The sequence below is a fragment of the Oncorhynchus gorbuscha genome, linkage group LG03 (genome assembly GCF_021184085.1).
Source record: "Oncorhynchus gorbuscha isolate QuinsamMale2020 ecotype Even-year linkage group LG03, OgorEven_v1.0, whole genome shotgun sequence".
Classification (NCBI taxonomy): domain Eukaryota; kingdom Metazoa; phylum Chordata; class Actinopteri; order Salmoniformes; family Salmonidae; genus Oncorhynchus; species Oncorhynchus gorbuscha.
In genome coordinates, this window is record NC_060175.1 from 64,445,924 (window position 1) to 64,465,529 (window position 19,606).

General features: G+C 42.3%; 3 protein-coding genes across 14 annotated transcripts in view; 2 read left to right on the plus strand and 1 right to left on the minus strand.

Moving 5' to 3' along the window:
* Positions 1–6,355, plus strand: part of LOC124031693 (IQ motif and SEC7 domain-containing protein 1-like) — a 176,319-nt gene extending 169,964 nt beyond the window's left edge. For 10 of the 11 annotated variants that reach the window (XM_046343259.1, XM_046343260.1, XM_046343262.1 and 7 more), the window contains 2 exons: positions 1,840–1,889; positions 3,322–6,355. In XM_046343259.1, the coding sequence (XP_046199215.1) occupies positions 1,840–1,889; positions 3,322–3,888 (617 nt within the window). In that variant the 3' untranslated portion in view covers positions 3,889–6,355. The remainder of the gene's footprint in view (positions 1–1,839; positions 1,890–3,321) is intronic. The other variant, XM_046343269.1, reaches the window with a different exon arrangement.
* A 3,263-nt stretch (positions 6,356–9,618) lies between these two features.
* On the plus strand, positions 9,619–11,240 carry gp9 (glycoprotein IX (platelet)). Of its 2 annotated transcripts, none has more exons than XM_046336597.1 (2): positions 9,619–10,019; positions 10,378–11,240. In XM_046336597.1, exons 1-2 carry the CDS (start codon positions 9,968–9,970, stop codon positions 10,965–10,967), a joined length of 642 nt encoding a protein of 213 aa, XP_046192553.1. In that variant the 5' UTR covers positions 9,619–9,967; the 3' UTR covers positions 10,968–11,240. The 2 variants fall into 2 exon arrangements, with proteins under 2 accessions (XP_046192553.1, XP_046192552.1); XM_046336596.1 differs by having other exon boundaries at positions 9,858–10,019; positions 10,220–11,240.
* An 878-nt stretch (positions 11,241–12,118) lies between these two features.
* Positions 12,119–19,471, minus strand: LOC124031695 (haloacid dehalogenase-like hydrolase domain-containing 5). The gene is made up of 8 exons (XM_046343272.1): positions 18,648–19,471; positions 15,924–16,127; positions 15,021–15,133; positions 14,775–14,868; positions 14,661–14,694; positions 14,378–14,552; positions 13,941–14,129; positions 12,119–13,687 (listed from the first exon to the last, which is right to left on the minus strand). The coding sequence occupies exons 1-8, from the start codon at positions 18,765–18,767 to the stop codon at positions 13,288–13,290; spliced, it is 1,329 nt and encodes a 442-aa protein (XP_046199228.1). The 5' UTR covers positions 18,768–19,471; the 3' UTR covers positions 12,119–13,287.
* Positions 19,472–19,606: the final 135 nt, after the last annotated feature.

Consider the following 19,606-nt stretch of genomic DNA (forward strand, 5'->3'; position numbering starts at 1 on the left):
TCATTGTGTTCACAAAACGGTCCTTTCCTGGGAGAGAGACCCTCTGTTGTTTTTACCTCCTCACTCGTCCTATGGTAATATTACTCGGAACATCCAACATGATGTTTTATAGCACCTTGAACTGATGTCAGACTTCTCTTAAGCTGTATTGATGATTAAGTAAAATGTTATTCTGGTGAGATTTGTCTTATTAAATAACTTAAATGCATTCTGTATCTGGGCAGTGTGAGTCTTCACAAGATAATTGCGCTTAAGGTCCTGTTAGTTTAGTCCTAAAATGATTTTCTGGTACTGGTGCCCTACCCCAATGTGAAATATTTTATCATAACCTGGGATATGAAACAACAGAAGTAGGTTTGTGCCATTGAAAAATAGACGTTTCTAAATGAATAAGCTATTTGGTATGATGTTATCGACAGGTCTACTTTAGAGGGATTGCCTTTCCACTGAAAAGTGATATTGAAGGAAGTATTGCTCTCGCCCCTGTATCTAAATCAAAATATGCTTTATATCTCAATGAACACCTTTGATTTTTGCACTTTTTCGTGTCACATTATCATTCTTTAATCCCAATTTTTTTTTCTCAAACATTTCATGATAAGGCTTGCTTGTTACATGTTTAATTAATCCACCGTTATTCACTACCAGTCATTCCAGTGTATTGCTGTGATCCAAACCTACTGAACTCAATGGGGATTTGTTCTCATACAATAACTGACGCAAGACGAGATCTGGTTCCAAAATTACAACGAACATCTCATTGTCATGAATATCCAGAATGTTTCACATAGCATTTTGACTCTAAAGCGATTCACCTTGAGAACATGTCATTCATTCTGGATCGCAGTTCTGTTAAGACATCATGGTAACGTAATGAAATCCATATAGGAGTTCTACAGTATCTCACATTAGGATGTATTTGCTCTGTTTCTGTTGTCATGTCGGGTACTATACTGAAATACCGATACGATAAGGCTAGTCAGTGCTGAAGTCGATAGATCAACATAGGAGTGTTTCCTCCCTCCTGTCTTAGGTTTTTGAGTACATTTAAGCCCCAACTTTCTCCACACAGGATGTGGCATGGTAGTGTGGTCATGTCCTGTGTACAATATATTTTAATTTTCTCGCCGTTCTCCATCTCATTATGTACTTCCTGATATTTCCATTCCCATTCGGTTTTCTCCTGTTTCTCCATATGTGAAGACTGGTCATGCATCCATTGGCTGAGCCCTATGACAGTGGCTAACTGCTCTATATGCTCGTACACCTCATGTGCAACAGCCATTGTATTGCTTTTGATGTTTCTTTCTCCGTGACTGTCACTGCCATTGGCTCGCTACAAAGCCACCCGTTACTCTTCCTTATGACAATCTACATCTTGTGGCAACATTAAATCTGTGTTGTCACATTTTATCAGGAACAAATCTATGAATAATCTTACCTCGTTGTAGTTTAGAAATACTAACATTGCTTAGCTCTTTGTAGTTACACTGATGTCCTCAGCTGAATGTTGCAAAAACGATTTCCTTGTCCTTTAAAGTTTGAGCAATGCAGTAAATTCAAAATGTAGTGTAAAAGTACACTGACCAAATGTCTCTCTTTATCTCCAAAGTAAATATGAACAAAGCTGCTAAAATAATGGACGTGACAGTAATACCTACCTATCTATCAACCGGTCCCCCACACACTCCCTGCCCCTTTTATCTCAGCTTCCAGTGTACTACTCACAACCCCCTGCACTGCCCCCTAGGGGAGAGGAGGGCTGCCTAAACCTCTGTAGTTGATCCAGGAGTGCTGTCCTATCCATCTCTAATCTGTGGTATTGCATGTCTCGGGCAGGCAAGCGTGGGCGTCGCAGCAGTGCAGGATCACTAGACAGCAATATGGAAGTAAGTTGGAAGCAGCTGGTGTCCAAGCTACTCTGTGATGATGTGCTCTGTAAAAACACAGTTTATTTTTGTTGTACTTGCACCCCTCTCTGCTTCATAGACTCTCAGTTCATTTTGTTTTATGACCTTTTTTTAATTATATTTATTTTTTATCTCGGATGCCTTTTAACAACCTGCCTGCCTCGGTTAGTGTGCATGCATGGGCTGCCTGCCTCTGACGCTGGCTAGATGGGAGACATGTCTTGTTTTGGTCATGTGGCCAGTTTGCCCTTTTTCTTAAAACAAGCATGACTACTACTAATTCCCCCTTCCTCCCTCTAATCCCCCCCAGCTGTTTGTTTTGATCACAGTCTAATGTCTTCCATTCAGCCATGTCCCAACCCGCAGTTTGGCTTTCCTTTGGGGTTCTCTTACCTTAGGCAGGGGTGCCAGTGAATGCCTGTTGTAGCACCTACTCTCCCCTAGTGTTGTGCAAACCTAAAGCCCCCCTCTCTGGTCCCTCTCCTGTCCCTTGCCTGTCCTATTGAAAGAAATCTCACAGAGGTTTGAGGCTCAGGGAGGAAGGTTATCTTACAACAGCTCACGGTCACATCAATATCTCACTGTCAGAACTTTATCGACAAGCTTTTTACACACAATATCAAAGAGTCAATATGAAAGATGTGGATTTCATTCATCATCATTTCTTCATTCCATGAGTCCGTGTGTTGGTTTTGAAGTCTGGGAAAAGAAATCTGTATGGTCTCTTCACAACCTTGGACAGAGCATGCACCAAAGGAAGGGCTTTTAAAACTTGTAATGAATCACAAAAAGGATAGAGTTGGAACTAGATTGGGGGATAAGTGAACAGAGTTATTTTAATGTGACTACCAGATCTCCAGCATCTCTGCTTCCCGCTGTCTGGCTGAATGCAAAGCCAATATGGATGGAGATTTTGCCTGTCACCTCCTCTGCATGTGGATCCTCTGCCTCCATTGTTTTTAACCAGTTGCATGTGGGACTCTCAGGTTTGGAAGGCGTTCAACAATATGAATATATATATCAGCCTTTTATACTTTTGATGCATCTACAATAAAAGGATCCGTTTAAAATGTCTCTTGACGCGTATGTCATTTAAGAAAGTTTGAGTTTTTTCTATATAGGTTTCTTCATTTGTACCATTGTCGAGTGGCCATAACCCTGATATTACCATTCATTATTTGTCTGTCCTCCATCATGAGCTGATATTTTTAGTTCATTTTTTTGCATGCTCTGTCTGTAACGTTTTTGCAACTTGCTGTTGACTCTTGAATATGCAGGCAGTTTTTCACCACTTCCATGAGGTGATGCCTTAGCATAACTGCTGGTATTCTAGTATGTGGTGTGATACTGTGAGTGTCTGCCTGTATAGAAGGCATGGATAGAGATGATGTTACCCTCTTCTCTCCCACAGGGGTCCATCATTAACAGTCCTCACATACGCCGGAGAGCCACAACCCCACGCAGCGAGGGCCCGCCCCCGGGGTCACCCTACCATCCCCAACTCCTCCTCCCTCCTCGGGTCGCTCTTTGGCAGCAAACGGGGGAAGCCTTCATCCCAGAGCCATCCTCCTCTTCCTCTGCCTGGTCACCCCACCCTCATCTCCCACACACCCCATCCATCCAACCTCCACCACACAGCCCAGCAGGTAGCCCAGGCCCAGCTCCACCACTCCCAGTACTGCCACGTCCAACAGAACCCCCCTCCCTACCACCACCACCACCATTACCACCCCCCCTCCCCATACACAGTACCACCAGCACCCGGCAGCATATGCATCCTCCTCCCACACACACCAACACACCCACCCCCACCCGCATGTACCACAGCACAGCCACGGCACCCATAGCCAGCATTCCCATCACGCCTCACACTCCCAGCATGCCCCTCACCACCTCAGTCAGCTGCAGGGCCCGGCACCCAGCGGGCCCAAACCCAAACACAGTGGCATCAGCACCGTGGTGTGACCTCCCTCACTGAAAGAGAGCGAGAGCAAAAGAGAGAACGACAGAGAGCTAGAGAGAGAGAGAGAGAAAATATTGAATGAGCAAAAGGAAAGAGTGAGTGAGTGAATGAACTTAAGGGAGGGACAGTCTCTTCCCCCAAAGGGACAGAGGGTATACTGTCAGTCGATGGCCTATCTACTGTGTTCCACTGCTGTGATGGAGATGGACCTCTGGCAGTCCCATGTATCCGCTCCCCCCTTCAGCTGCTCACCAATATGCTGGATGGAAACCAGACTCAATTCTTCCACAAAGGGCCTCAGCTCGAACCTTAGTAAGGGCCTCTGTCTCTGTCAGGGCTTCGGGGAGGTGTTTTGTACGGGGAAACGCTTTCCCCCCTCCTCCCCATGAACTCACACCAAACCCGGCTGTGACGGCTGAAGAGAACCGTGCATTCTCTGTAGGCCGCTGTCCACCTCTCCGTTCTTTCAATAGCCCGTCTTCCCTTCGCGTAATCAGGAGACAAGACCACCTGGGATAGGCCTGAGAAAACATGTCTGACTGTTTTCTCTGTCACAATGGCATATTATATTGTATACAGTCTTTTTAAACAAAGCTAGCTTTTAACACTCTGCTTTCTTGAGGTTTCCAAAACTCTCTTCATTTTTAAGAATGCTCTTTGTTCTTGCCTCTCCTAGAGTTCATGTTGTGTAAAAAGGCTAGGTGTAATCATTTCACAATAACTAGACCAACGGACAGGCTAACAACAGTCTCAATCGTAGTAGTTCTAGTGTTGTATTTACTGTAGATGACAGCTTTACGTGTTGTCTCCTAGCTCTCATTGATAAATGTGCCAATTACTAATGCATAAACGATTTAGTCTCGACTTCATGTGCAGTATATTGTGCGTAAAGTACCTTGTAAGATTATACTTACAACCATTATTATCATTAGAAATCAACTGTATCAGTATTATACTGACTCTTTGGGAACAGGATAGATGGGAAGGGGGAGTGGAGCCACGTTGTCAGGCAGTCCAATAACCTACTCTGGAACCTTTTGCCTTTCAACCAGAGCATTGAGAGACTGGAATGCAGCTGTGGCACATGGCCCTCCTAATGCTGGGCTGTCATGTATAAAACCTCAAAGAGTGTCTACTGACCATATGTTGTTCCTATGCTGGGTGGATGGGTCCCGCTCGGCTCGGTGTAGTACTTCGATATGAAGTACGGACGTTTAGTACTGTGAGTACGGGCGTGTAGTAAGGTGGCAGTGGTGGAAGGGTCACAGAACTCGTGTTGAGCTCATGGCCTTCTTTTGGTCGTATGCTGGCTTAAGCTCACAGCGTTCCTGACCTCTCAAGACACTTTACGCGATAGAAGTTGAGGCTCGCGTCATTTTACTGATGGACCCGCAGTAAAGCTGACAAATGTCTCATGCCTTTTGAAATATGAAGCAGCTGCATTCTTGACTCTTCAAATCAAAATACGATAATCCTTTATTTTATTTTTTTCCTAATTTACTGTGTCTTTGTTTTCATCACAAAACCTGAGAAGGTGAGTGACTAGAATAACCTCTTAGGTATGTAGTGTGTAGTTTTTTGTTTGTCATCTGTTGTTATCATTATGTACAGTATGTGCAATATCTTCGTACTGGTTTTGTACATTCAAACAAAAACAAAAAAAAGTGTCCCTTCTGTTTGTTTTGTGTGTTTCCATGTTGCATCGTTATTTATTTAGGTTGGACCCCTGTCATTCTCTCTCAGTGGCTTAATGTGTGGCTGTTCTCATGGTTCTCTGAGAAACACGGTCCTGGGATTTTCGAATTCAGTGGAATGTCGAAGTGGTTTTGCATGTAATGTTATTAATGTGAGGCTATCCACAGCACATTGTATAACAAATCAGTGTTACCATAGTCGATTGAAGTGCAATCACATAAAAAAAAATACAGACTTGTAAGGCCCTTTACAGGTTCAAGTCTGTTATCATGTTGTCCTGGAAGAGATTCAGGTGAATTATTATTATTTTTTTCAGATGATATACTTATTTGACGGCAGTGCTTGACTTGGACTTAAATAGGTTCCGGTACTCATTTTGGGTGCCAGTACTGTTTCTATTTAGGTACTGGAGCTCCTCAATACTTATGAGATAAAATTCTATAAAGAGGAACAGAACCTCAAGCAGTAGTATGAAGTGCCGTGTACTCTGCTCCGGTGTCCCAAGTCGAGCACTGGTTGACGGTGAAAAGAAAGAGGAATGTGTGTATATATTTTAATAAAGGAATATGCTTCCCTCTGGGCAGAACAGAAATATTTTGCTGGATAAGCACATATGAAGGAGCGCTTTCATTTTTCAGGAAATCCAGATCTAATACACAGCAAAGAAATGCAAATGAAACAAAGGAACTGGGTTTATATGTAAAGAGAAATATCTTTCTACATTCTACGAAATGAGAGTATATTATCGCGTGTACATTAAAGTAAAAGTCAACTGTTTGTCCCAATATTCAGGGTGTAAATGTATTTTAACATTCACTAAGAAAACCACAACCGTAAGTCAGACTTCCCACTGGGCACACACTGATGGAATCAAGGTTGTTTCCACATCTCAATGAAATTACGTTGAACCAACGTGGAATAGACGTTGAATTGACACCTGTGCCCAGTGGGTTGATGCCTAGGCTTCGCTCAACACGTCTGTTCATGTTAGATCCATGATATTATAACAACAAATAAGGAAATGTAGACAGATAAACATATCTTAACTATGACATGAATAATCAATTGAATGTCTTTCTAATTTTCTTTTTTGTAACTCAGAAATGGTCGGACAATGTAAAAATAGAGAACGAAATGTATACAATTATCTTGATATGTGTTGTAGTGCTTCAAGAATTGTCCACAGTCTATAGTCTGATAAGTACCCCCACGATGCACTGCATGGACCTGATGCGTCATGTGTCTTTTTCACTGTGAGCTGACTGAACAGGTCAGCCTGTAAAGTTGAATAACTTGATTTCCTCTCTTTTCATTGCTTTAGATTTGGAATCTCCTGATGTTGACTTGCTCTTGCGTCCCACATTAAGCTGATTGTTACTGGAGCTCAGTATGCATTTCATCTACATACACACTACCAGTCAAAAGTTTTAGAACAGCTACTCAATTCAACGGTTTTTGTTTATTTTTGACTATTTTCTACATTGTAGAATAATAGTGAAGATATCAAAACTATGAAATTACACATGGAATCATGTAGTAACCAAAGAAGTGTTAAAGAAATCCAAATATATTTTATATTTGAGATTCTTCAAATAGCCAACCTTTGCCTTGATGACAGCTTTGCACACTCTTTGCATTCTCTCAACCAGCTTCATGAGGTAGTCACCTGGAATGCATTTCAATTAACAGGTGCGCCTTCTTAAAAGTTCATTCGTGGAATTTATTTCCTTCTTAATGCATTTGAGCCAATCAGTTATGTTGTGACAAGGAAGGGGGGTATACAGAAGATAGCTCTATTTGATAAAAGACCAAGATCATATTCTGACAAGAACATCTCAAATAAGCAAAGAGAAAGGACAGTTCATTACTTTAAGACATGAAGGTCAGTCAATATGGAACATTTCAAGAACTTTGACAGTGCAGTCGCAATTTCAAGAACTTTCATCAAGTGCAGTCGCAAAAACCGTCAAGCGCTATGATGAAACTGGCTCTCATGAGGACTGCCACAGGAAAGGAAAACCCATAGTTACCTCTGCTGCAGAGGATAAGATCATTAGAGTTACCAGTTTCAGAAATTGCAGCCCAAATAAATGCTTCAGTTCAAGTAACAGACAAATATCAACATCAATTGTTCAGAGGAGGATGTGTGAATCAGGCCTTCAGGGCCGCATTGCTGCAAAGAAACCACTTCTGAAGGACACCAATAAGAAGAAGAGACTTGCTTTGGACAAGAAACACGAGCAATGGACATTAAACCGGTGGAAATCTGTCCTTTGGTCTGGAGTCTAAATTTGAGATTTTTGGTTCCAACCGCCGTGTCTTTGTGAGACGCGGTGTTGGTGAACGGATGATCTCTGCATGTGTATTTCCCACCATAAAGCATGGAGGAGGAGGTGTTATGGTGTGGGGGTGCTTTGCTGGTGACACTGTCTGTGATTTATTTAGAATTCAAGGCACACGTAACCAGCATGGCTACCACAGCATTCTGCAGCGATACGCCATCCCATCTGGTTTGGGATTAGTGGCACCATCATTTGTTTTTCAACAGGACAATGACCAAACACACTTTCTCCAAGAAGGAGAGTGAAGGAGTGCTGCATCAGATGACCTGGCCTCCACAATTCCCCGACCTCAACCCAATTGAGATGGTTTGGGATGAGTTGGACTGCAGAGTGAATGAAAAGAAGCCAACAAGTGCTCAGCATATGTGGGAACTCCTTCAAGACTGTTGGAAAAGCATTCAAGGTGAAGCTGGTTGAGAGAATGCCAAGAGTGTGCAAAGCTGTCATCAAGGCAAAGGTTGGCTATTTTAAAAATATTAAATATAATTTTGATTTATTTAACACTTTTTTTGGTTACTACATAATTCCATATGTGTTATTTCATAGTTTTGATGTCTTCGCTATTATTCTACAATGTAGAAAATAGTACAAATGAAGAAAACCCCTTGAATGAGTAGGCGTTCTAAAACATTTGGCCGGTAGAGTACATAGTCATTGTAAAAATAACAATACATAAACATGTCGCACTTCTGTTATTATTGAGCCCGGGTGCTTTAGCTTTGAAAATTGCGGAGTAGAAGTGCTGATTATGGAATTCTAAAAAGGGTGATTTATCTAAAATGATGACGAGAAGGGACCAGGTGGGAGAAAAAAAATCTGTACACAGGGAGTACATTATCACTACTCTAATCCCAATATCTGCGGTGGAGATCATATGAGGTGACGACCTTTATATGGGAGGATGAAGATATGTCTCTGTCAGCAACATTAGAGAACTGTCACTCGCTGTGGCTCTGACGGACTGTTATAACGTTCCCCGCCCCTACACACGCGCACACACTCTTTCTCTCATCCCATGCTGCAAGCGTTCTATCAGGCGCAAGACACACAATTTAAAAAGGGCAAGACAAGAGATGCCTCATTTCAATGTGCATTCAGTTTGTCCAGTGAGTAGTGAGTCAGTAAGATCCCCAGTTATCGTAAAACTTCAACTGTGACAATGTTGACAACGCTAAATAAACAAATATATGACTTATGGTATGCATGTGTTGGTCTTTGGCTTCTAATGTGTGTTATCGTGTCAGTCTTTTTCCTTTTATCTTACCATGTCAAATCAAGTAAAGCCCTTAGAAAAGGTACCCGTAGAACGTGTTATCTACTTCTTAGATAAATGTTGCATAGCTATCAGTGAGGTAAATAAAAAAGGAATGTAATTCTGTATTTTTGACCTGTGTTATGGTTAGTAAAGTCAGTAATACACAGTGTAACCACTGGAGGGAGCACACATGAATAAAGATGAAGCTGGGTCAGCACGCCTCCTAGTGGTGTGATGGGTTTCTAGACAGTGTTTACTACTTGATCATACTACTATAACACAGTACAGTAAAATCTGAAGTTATGCCAGCAAATGTCCTAATTCGTCATGTTACCTCTGGAGTAAGATTGTGACCGGGTAGCAGCATACTCTACATAGAACTGATAGGCTACCAGCTGACAGTAATGGTAGGTGTATAGCAATAAGAAGTGAATGAGCATATTGTTGGCAGCTATGGAGGCTCATACGAAGTATGTAATAATACCACATTGGTCCTCATTGGTTAAATGTATAGCAGTACTACATTTACAAACTCACTTAAAAGCCTCTACCATCATTTTGGAAGATAAACCCATATCTCCTCCCAACAGAGGTGTTTCCCTCTCATCACGTGACCCAAAGCTGGCCCTGTCAGTGGTGTTTCTCACACGATCTGTCGCTGTTACATATGTCCTGTGGAGATTTGACAGTTAAACACGTCTGTTATAAAATGGAGAATAGTGGCTGACTGGAAGGACATCTTCTAGAACTCTAGACCTTCTAGAACGGCACTGGACAGAACACCTGGCGAGCACCGGCCTCAATGATGAGTGGAATTACAAGAACTACCTTCTACGTTGTCTTGACACTGAAAGGTAGGCCTCACATGAACTTGAAACTAACATGATGAGCTTGTTCACTCCATGGGATATGTTTTACCCACATCACTATTATTTATAATCCATACATGGTACAAAAACAAATTTGCTGCCACAACATATTTGAAATACAATCACAAAAAAAGAATTCTACACGGTATGTATACATTTGATATGGCATGTTTTTTCGCCTTCAGAATGCTCTTAGGTTCAGGGATAGCCATCCTCCTCCTCCTGGCCACTACCAGTGCACAGCCCAGCACAAAGCCCTGCCGGTGTTCAGCTCTCCAGCCTTCAGGGCTACAGGTTAACTGCAGCTCCATGAGCCTCATGGAAGTGCCCCTTCTCTCTCCAGACGCCACAGAGCTCTACCTCCAGGACAACCAGCTGTCCACAGTACCCTCAGGGCACTTTGACAGGCTGCAAAACCTGAGGAGGGTCACCCTATCTGGGAACCCTTTCCACTGCGACTGTGGCATCCAGTTCCTGAGGACCTGGCTGAGGAGGAACTCAGCTGTCGTGTCTGGTGGGGTGCCCACCTGTGCCAGCCCCAGTGGTGTGGCACACACAGCAATCACTGCGCTCAGTGATGCCTACTTCTCTTCCTGTGCCCAGCAAAGCTGTGCAGGGTGGGTGTATGACACCATGGTGGGGGTGATGCTGTGTGGGCTCATCGGCCTGCTGCTGTGGGGTCTGAGGCTGGCCAAGAACTCCACCTTCACTCTGGACATCGATCAGAGACATGCAGGGTTGGAGGTGGACTCTCTGAGGTCGCTGAAGCCCAAACACAGGAGGCTCCAGAGAACTCTATCTGAGGAGAGGGAGAACTCTGCCTCTCTCACCTGGACAAACGACCCAGAGAGACCGCTGATTAACATGGAGATATTGCCCCAAATACTGGACGTATTGCACAAGAAACACAATATAAAGATAAAGACAATATAAGATTTTGGGATGATTGTCGTGCACCATGGGGTGACTGGGGATTTAAAACCTAAGCTGGCGATTGAGTGTTTTACCCTCTGTTGGAATGCCATTTATCAGACTGTTTTGGCTCTTGCCTTGAATTGATTTTCTTTTGTCATGAAGCCTGTAAAATCATGCTCTGGAACTAATGTCTCCCATTGTTATGTAACAGATTTGTGTTTTACACTTGTACACTGTATCTCTCCAATACAAATGAATGTAATTGAGTATAAAGTGCTCACGTCAAACACATATAGAGTTGCTAATTCATTTGACTTCAAACACCTGTTACATTACTGTTGCAATGCACGTGCAGTACTTTAATCCGTGGTGCTGACGATCCGCGTTGTAGTGTGATTGAAATTGAAAGGTCATTTCCGATTTGAGCTGGCATATGCAGCGATTACCGCGACTGTAGGAACATTGCCTTGAAATGTAAATTGTGCTATAGCGCAGCTCTTCAGCGCTATGGATTGAATCGCGCTCTTACTTTATTGCATGTTCAAAAAAACAGCTCATGCTTTATTTTACAGCCCTGTTACCATTGCTATTTAATTACAAATAACTTGGCTCTTCCTGGTATTTGTTACCTTGAATCCTCAAGTGACAAAGTTATTATTGGGCAATTATTTTGTAATTACTCTTGTTACCATGTAGTTTCTGAGTAATTACCAGATAATTATGGGCTGTAAAATAGTGTTACCAAAGAACACGATCGCTATCATAGCTACTTTTTAACTAATCTTGGCTAATCTCTCTCTAGGGTGACTATCAATCAAAACCGTCCAAAGTAGCCAATAACCATTTCAGATCAACTTGGCTTACTGCTCTGTTATTCCACACTGGGAGGATAGGGAGTGCCAATGTCAACAGTACTTATCACCCTCAGAGGGGCCTTGCCTAGAAAGATACCCTCAACTGTCTGTGCCGATGGAGGCACATCCTTCCTATAGTTCAAATGGACATGATCGAGGTGCAATGTTTGAAATGTGCCTGTTCTTGATAGTAGTGCCCATTACATTTATATGTTTTCTAATGTGCAAATACTGCAGATAAGAGTAGAAGACAATATTTCCTTATGAAACTGAAGATGTGCGCATGAGGACAGTAAGAAGAAGAAGAAGTAGGATTTATGGCAAGAAGATAAGCAGGTTTTATTTCCTATGGAGTCATTTGTTTTCATGTAAACAGACAAACTCATGCTGTATAATCTTCAGCACTGAAATATTAGTAGCCAGAATGTTTTATTTTTTTAAAGCAATGCTATTTTCAATCATACAAGCAATATCGACATTGATAACATCTTGTAAAAGAGGTGATGCATCCACTGAACTGCATGGTTAATCCACCAATGAAAATATAGCTTCTCTTATATTTATATATTTTATATAAATATAAATGGCTAGATACACTATTTGCATCTGCAGTCAAAGTTCTAATGCATACGACAAATTGTACATTTACAACTAAGGGCAAGTTTACAAGCCCAGCAAGATATGGTAACATTAAAAAGAATCGTTTTGTTCTGTGCAAATACAGGTTATATGGTTTATATTGCTAGAAAAATGTAGACAGCACAGTTGAAGGTCAGTATTGCAACCTAAACCTAATAGGTCATCTTACAGTACAGTTTAATGCATTAAATCTATCTCATGAAATGCATGCATACTGTAGACGTAACAGACTAAATATATGGTAGACAATAATATGGTCCGTTTGTGAGGGAATCTATACATAGACTTCATAAAAATATTGATAACTTATTGCAGTCATAAAGATATATAAGACGACGACACAATTTTAAAATACTGTCAATCTTTATACGTAATCACAACTAAGAAAATACGTAAAGTAAAATACCATTAAATAAGGCTGTTATTCAAATCAATTGCCATTACTTAAGTGGGTAATTGTGCTAAACTTGATTAGTTTTAAACCCACATTGAAACAATACAACAGAAGGAATAAGAGTTCAATACTTCACACCATTACGAGTTTGAATATGACCTCTTAAGAACCTTCAATGCCCTGACAAGTTGTAAACACTGTCCAAAGTAACTCTGTGTGTGGTGTTTTCCCAGCTAAAAACCAAGGGAATCTCCATGTCCATCGTACCATGCAAAACAAATCTGCACAACACTAGTCAGTTTGGTAGGATCTGCTCTGCATTATTTTGAGAACCCCCTCCTTTTAAAGCCAGAACCATAGAATTAGAATAGAATCCATTCTGATTCTATGGCCGGCACAGGCCAACCGAGATCTCTACCGAGGTCGCCATAACGACACCAATCGGAGAACTTTACTGAGGCACAAACTTCTCCTGCTCAAAGATGAGCTCCACAGCGTCAGCCACGTTCTGCACGATGTGCCCGGGCTCCACCAGCGCCGGGTCAAAGTGGAAGTCCCGGTGCCCGTGGAACACAGTCTCCTTGATGCACTGGTTGGTGTCATTGGGCACTTCTGTGTGGGGGTTGTACACCCCAGTACATACCAGGATAGATTTGCAGGAGGTGGCGGAGGGGGGTGCCAGCTCGCTCTCCCAGGCATTTTCTATGTGGTCGTTAACCTGGGGCAGGGCTGCGTCGGAGCCTGTGGCGGTGGCCATCTTGGTGACAGCTTTGGAGGTCTTCCTCCTTGTCCTCTCTTCCAGGTAGCGGTTGTAGAGGTTGGCCCCATAGATGTCAGTCATCAGGTTATCCCTGAGGGAGTAGAGGCAAAGAAAAAGAAAGGAAATCAAAGAGAGGAATCAAGTTGTACAGACTCAACATCGCACATAATGGACATCAGCATATATGCATCTACTATCAAGATAAGGCCTTGAATCCCAAAAGAACAATGAAGTTTTTCCATTCTTATCATTGTGTGATTACCCATTTGTAACCTAGTATATTTTTCACGTGAATTAAATTGCTACCATTTTTGCTGTAAACAGTGAGATGCAAGGTGTCTTACCCAATAGCATAGAGGGTGGTGATGGGCTGTGTCCATTTTCTCTCCACGGCCTGGCCTCTGATAAGGTACTCAGCAAAGTGATAGGTCAGTTCACTGGGCTTCCCCATCAGAGCCGTGTACTTCACCTCTTTACCTGTTATTTTCTTATAGATGTTCTCCAAGCACACAAGGAACGTCCCATGACCAAACCTGGAGTTTACATGATGTACAGAAGCAAAATTAAACAAGTCAACTAATCCGGCTCACTAAACAGCTTTTCTTGAAGGTCAGAATTCAATGAGCTAGGTCCCATTTTGCATCCAGGACATCAATAGATTCCATGGTGAAAAAAACAAATGTCTATTCACTTATTTAAACATAAAAAAAGATACAAATTTGAGTCTATTCATATCGGCCTTTTCACCACATTTCAATAACAGCTTTAAGTCACTTGTTACCGTGGAGACTGGGCCTCGGCCATCCACATGAGGTCCATGTTGCAGGCCAGCAGGGGGAGTTGGGGTAGCTTCTGGCTCTGGTGGGCTCCGTTCAGGTTCCCATTGGTCAACAGGATATCAATTATCAGCTGGAGGTTGGTCTCCCATCGGATTGGCTCTCCAAACAGAATAACAGCTGGACCGGGAAGAGAAAATAATTGGAATATGATGGATATGATTTGCGATTACTGTGACAGTTCAATAAAAATATACATCAGAAGAGTATCTGTACACGAGCTCTCACCTTCTACTGTGGGAAGGTTGGCAAGTGGACTGGACTGAGGGGAAAAAAATGGAACATACTTAGGAAAGCCTCGAAATATAGCCCGTCTATGGATCTTGATGTATTCCGACTCACCGGCACTTTGGGTCGTCTGTTGTGGTCCACCATGTCCAGAAGAGGAAATGACTCTCTCAGCATGTCGACACTGACCACATTCTGGAAGCCCAAGCTAGAACATGGTTAAGTATTACACCAACACATTGCAAATTCATCACAATCAGCTCGTTACTTCATTCGTGTGTAAAACAGAAGATATTTTCCCTCATCGGGCCAAGCAGATGCTTTGATCATGTCTGGCAACATATATTTCAAAAAGGATACTTTTTGGCAATATCCAGGACGGGTCCTTGTCCTGACACCAGAACACACTTGTCATGGTACTTCTTGAACATCCTCAGTGGACTGTGTGACATCATCACCTGGTCCATAGTGATCTGGTAACAAAAACACCTGTCAGATAAGCTGAGCCAGAGCATGACTGGTATGAGACCTACAGCAGGCACTATCTTCAAGAGGTGATGATTAGTTTGATTTACTGTGCAACAATATACACACACACACAAACTTTAATGTCCTGTCAAAATGCTGCATACATTTTTTTTTTCACCTTTATTTAACCAGGTAGGCTAGTTGAGAACAAGTTCTCATTTGCAACATCATTGTCTAGGTACCTCAATTGTCTTGGTTACATCAATGCACATCATTGTCTAGGTATCTCTGTTGGGTATCATATTCCGCCATCATGTCGCTGAGAACTCGTTCAAAGTCAACAGACAATGTAGCACACTAACGTGGAACTCTGTTCCACATCAAGTATCTGACACAAGCAGTAAAATTAGATTTTAAAAAACAGATTAAAAAACACTTTATGGAACAGCGGGGACTGTGAAGCAACACAAACATTGGCACAGACGCATACATGCACACACGCGCACGATAACATACGCACCATACATACACATGGATATAGTACTGTAGATATGTGGTAGTGGTGGAGTAGGGGCCTGAGGGCAAACAGTGTGTTGTGAAATCTGTGAATGTATTGTAATGTTTTTTAAATTGTATAAACTGCCTTCGTTTTGCTGGACCCCAGGGAGAGTAGCTGCTGCTTTGGCAATATTGTTCAGACTAACCTCCCACACGGACCAAAATGAAATGAGGGCTTAGAGTCATTACAGTTTGTGTGTGGAAGAAGAGAGCTCTGAGTAGGTGAGAGACACTTACAGGCACACCCAGGATGTGAGAGAGCTGGTCTGCTTTCATCTGCCGCATGCAATTCCCTGCGTTGGTAACAAAAACAACTGGCACCGCAAATTGTCCCTGAGAGTTGACCAGTTTTTGGAAGGCCTTTTTTGCAGCAGGGATGGGCATCTTTCCCCGGACAAGCACGCCATCGATGTCAAACAGCAGTCCAAAGCGTGGCTGTGGCTGAGGATGGGACAGGGAGAGAGTGACTCATGTCCCACTTTCTAGATCACTACATGCCAACATAAAAAAACTGTAATGTTGACATCATTCAACATTAAAATCATTACACTCAAAAGCATAGGACCCCACATATTTAACATCCCCAAGCCATGGATCTGAGTTGATAGACAGGAATAGTTACAGGATCCTGTGTGTAGTTCTGTCTTAAATATACACCTAGTAATGATTTAGTTTCTATAGCTATGTAAGAACACATCTACTTCCAGAGTGTTGCTCAACAGTCTTAGCCTTGTACGCCAACCCTGAAGTCTTGTGAGCTGACGTTCTGTTTCGCTATGATGTGGATCAAGCTACAACAGTCTCGAGGTAGATGTGGAAGGAAATGTGAATTGTGCAGGCAGATAACATAGAGAAAATAAGCATCATACAATGGTGTCCGGAATTATTGGATCCCCTGATAAAGAGGAGCAAGAAATACTGGATAAAATAAATACAAATACTGAGCTATATCATATGATCCAAAGAATAAAACATATTTTATACTAATACAATTGCTCAGAGAAAGAGATTTTGATTTGCAAGTAATAAAAAATAAAACATAGGGGTCAAAATGATTGGATCCCGTTTTCAATACTCCAGCACCCTCCTCTTGTTGAAGATAACGACACTGAGCCTTTTTCTCAAATGTTTAATGAGATTGGAGAAGTCTTTGGGAGGGATCGTAGACCATTCCTCCATACAAAATCTTTCCAGATGATTGATATCCTTCGTCTGCCCTCTTCAATTCAAACCACATGTTTTCAATGGGGTTGAAGTCCGAAGACTAAGATGGCCATTGCAAAACGTAGATTTTGTGGTGCGGGTGCACCGGTATTGAGGTAATATGTACATGTAGGTAGAGCTATTAAAGTGACTCTGCATAGATAATAACTGAGAGTAGTAGAAGGGAGGTGGAGCAATGCAAATTGTCTGGGTAGCCATTTGATTAGATGTTCAGGAGTCCTATGGCTTGGGGGTAGAAGCTGTTTAGAAGCCTCTTGGACCTAGACTTGGCGCTCCGGTACTGCTTGCAGTGCGGTAGCAAAGAGAACAGTCTATGACTAGGGTGGCTGGAGTCTTTGACAATTTTTAGGGCCTTCCTCTGACAGTGCCTTGTATAGAGGTCCTGGATGGCAGGAAGCTTGGCCCCGGTGATGTACTGGGCCGTACGCACCACCCTCTGTAGTGCCTTGCGGTCGGAGGCCGAGCAGTTACCATACCAGGCAGTGATGTAACCCATCAGGATGCTCTCGATGGTGCAGCTGTAAAACCTTTTTATGATCTGAGGACCCATGCCAAATTGTCTCCTGACGGGGAATAGGTTTTGTTGTGCCCTCTTCACGACTGTCTTGGTGTGCTTGGACCATGTTAGTTTGTTGGTGATGTGGACACCAAGAAACTTGAAGCTCTCAACCTGCTCCATTACTGCACCGTCGATGAGAATGGGGGCGTGCTCAGTCCTCCTTTTCCTGTAGTCCACAATCATCCCCTTTGTCTTGATCGCGTTGAGGGAGAGGTTGTCCTTGTACCACACAGTTAGGTCTCTTACCTCCTCCCTATAGGCTGTCTCATCGTTGTCGGTGATCAGGCAATGTGTTCTTCAATCTCATAAAACATTTTAGAACAAGGCTGTATCGTTATCCTCGCAAGGGGTGGGTGCTGGAGTATTGAAATCAGGTCAACATTATGGAATCCCTATCTTTTTTAGATTTTTTTTTATTACTTGGAAAACAAAATCAATTTATTTTAGCAATTGCACTAGTATAAAATTATACAATAAATAAAAATGTGCATACAATATTGCTCAGTATTTATACAGTATTTCTTGCTCATCTTCATCAAGGGATACAATAATTCAGGACCCCACTGTACATGCACCTCTGTGTCCTATTATTTAGAGAGAGAAAACAAGATGTATTCCAATTCATTGTAGACTATATTACAAGATGAGTGATGGAGAATTGACTGCTAACAGTGCATTTGTGCGATTAAAGGCAGACGACGAGCCCCCCTGGGAATGATACATTAGAATGCATCAGAGGCTAAAACATCCGCATTGAAAGCTAAAAAACCTCAACATCGAGTCAAGATTGCGATTTGGCATAAACAAAGGGGACGTTGTTTTGACATATTATGGAAAATCATGACTTTTATACTGGCCTGGTTACCACAAAATGTGCAACATTTGTCTAGATTAAATAAATAAAAATGACTGGGTTGTGTATTTATTTATTTATCAAGAAATTACCCCAACATCTTGCATTTAGGCTAGTTGCCCTCACAAGTCTGCTCCCATAGAGGCAGTAACATTCCGACACAAAGCGCACATCCAAAAAGTGACCTTTTCCAAAGCTACATTTTAGTGTGCCTCATTTTACAAGGAAACACTTGGCTACAATGTATTAATTGCCAGAAGTCTACAATGTATTAACGGACAGTGCAGAATCAATTTGGAAGCAACAGCTGCAGTTCAAATCGTACCTTGCTATCAGACACGGTTCCGCTAAACCCGCACTGAGAACCGGCAAATCCAGCTCTTCGCTTGACTTGTCGGTTACACAGGGCGTTCAGAGCCCGGTAAAACTGCAGGAGTCCCCTCATCTCCTACTTTCACCGAGGACCGAAAAACAACGAAACCCCGAATAAAAAAAGGGGGGCCTGGGCTGAGCTGGCTGTTCAGTTGGGCTAGTTCTCTCCCGTATGCATTTCTTTCTGGGCAAGCCTAAATGACGACATATGAGAAGTAGGAGGGCCTTTATCATGCAGACTGTTGAAAGTCGTCAACAGCGGCAAAACTAGACTGCGGCCCCTGCTGCCATTTTGAACATCAGGGGGAGCGATAGAAATGCATGGAAAAAAAGCAACAGCAAGTATACTGGACATCTCAATCTGTATGGCTATAGATTTAAAAAATATAATCTACTGCTTTTATCACCACCGCACCAAATTAAAACAATCTGACTTAATCCATATGTGTATATTTGTTATGTTAATTAATGACAGACCAAAATAAGGCCTGAACTGAATGCAAAAATTGACAACCGGATAGCTGAGGACCAAGTGGGTCTTTATATATATAGGTTGGCTAAATTTACACTGCAAGTGCCACCTGGGGGTATTTGACATGGACATCTGAGCCAATGGTTAAGAGATGACAGGAGGATTCCCTATGCAGTTTGGCACATGTTCTACATTCTCTCAGAAGAAAAGTCTGCCGTGGTTGCTTAGTTCTACACTGTAACTGCTGGCCATGTCTGGGGCTACCCACAAGCAACGACTGTTTATTTGCAAGTGAATTTCAAAAATGTTGAAATGACATTTATAGGGTAGTGTTGTTCAACATGACAAAGTTAGTTTTAGCCTCAACTGCTGACAAAGACAACTACTGTCAAGAAAGTAGCAATACAAGACCTAGAAGAAATATAAGCATGGAAAGAAAT

Bases quoted from the DNA above. Each gene is read 5' to 3' on its own strand.
- LOC124031695 (XM_046343272.1), bottom strand. From the start codon at position 18,767: ATGAGGGGACTCCTGCAGTTTTACCGGGCTCTGAACGCCCTGTGTAAC. The intron at 16,128-18,647 runs GTACGATTTGAA...TCCCATCCTCAG, and splicing joins GAACCGTGTCTGATAGCAAG to CCACAGCCACGCTTTGGACT. The intron at 15,134-15,923 runs GTAAGTGTCTCT...TTTTGTTACCAG, and splicing joins CTCACATCCTGGGTGTGCCT to ATCACTATGGACCAGGTGAT.
- gp9 (XM_046336596.1), top strand. From the start codon at position 10,221: ATGCTCTTAGGTTCAGGGATAGCCATCCTCCTCCTCCTGGCCACTACC.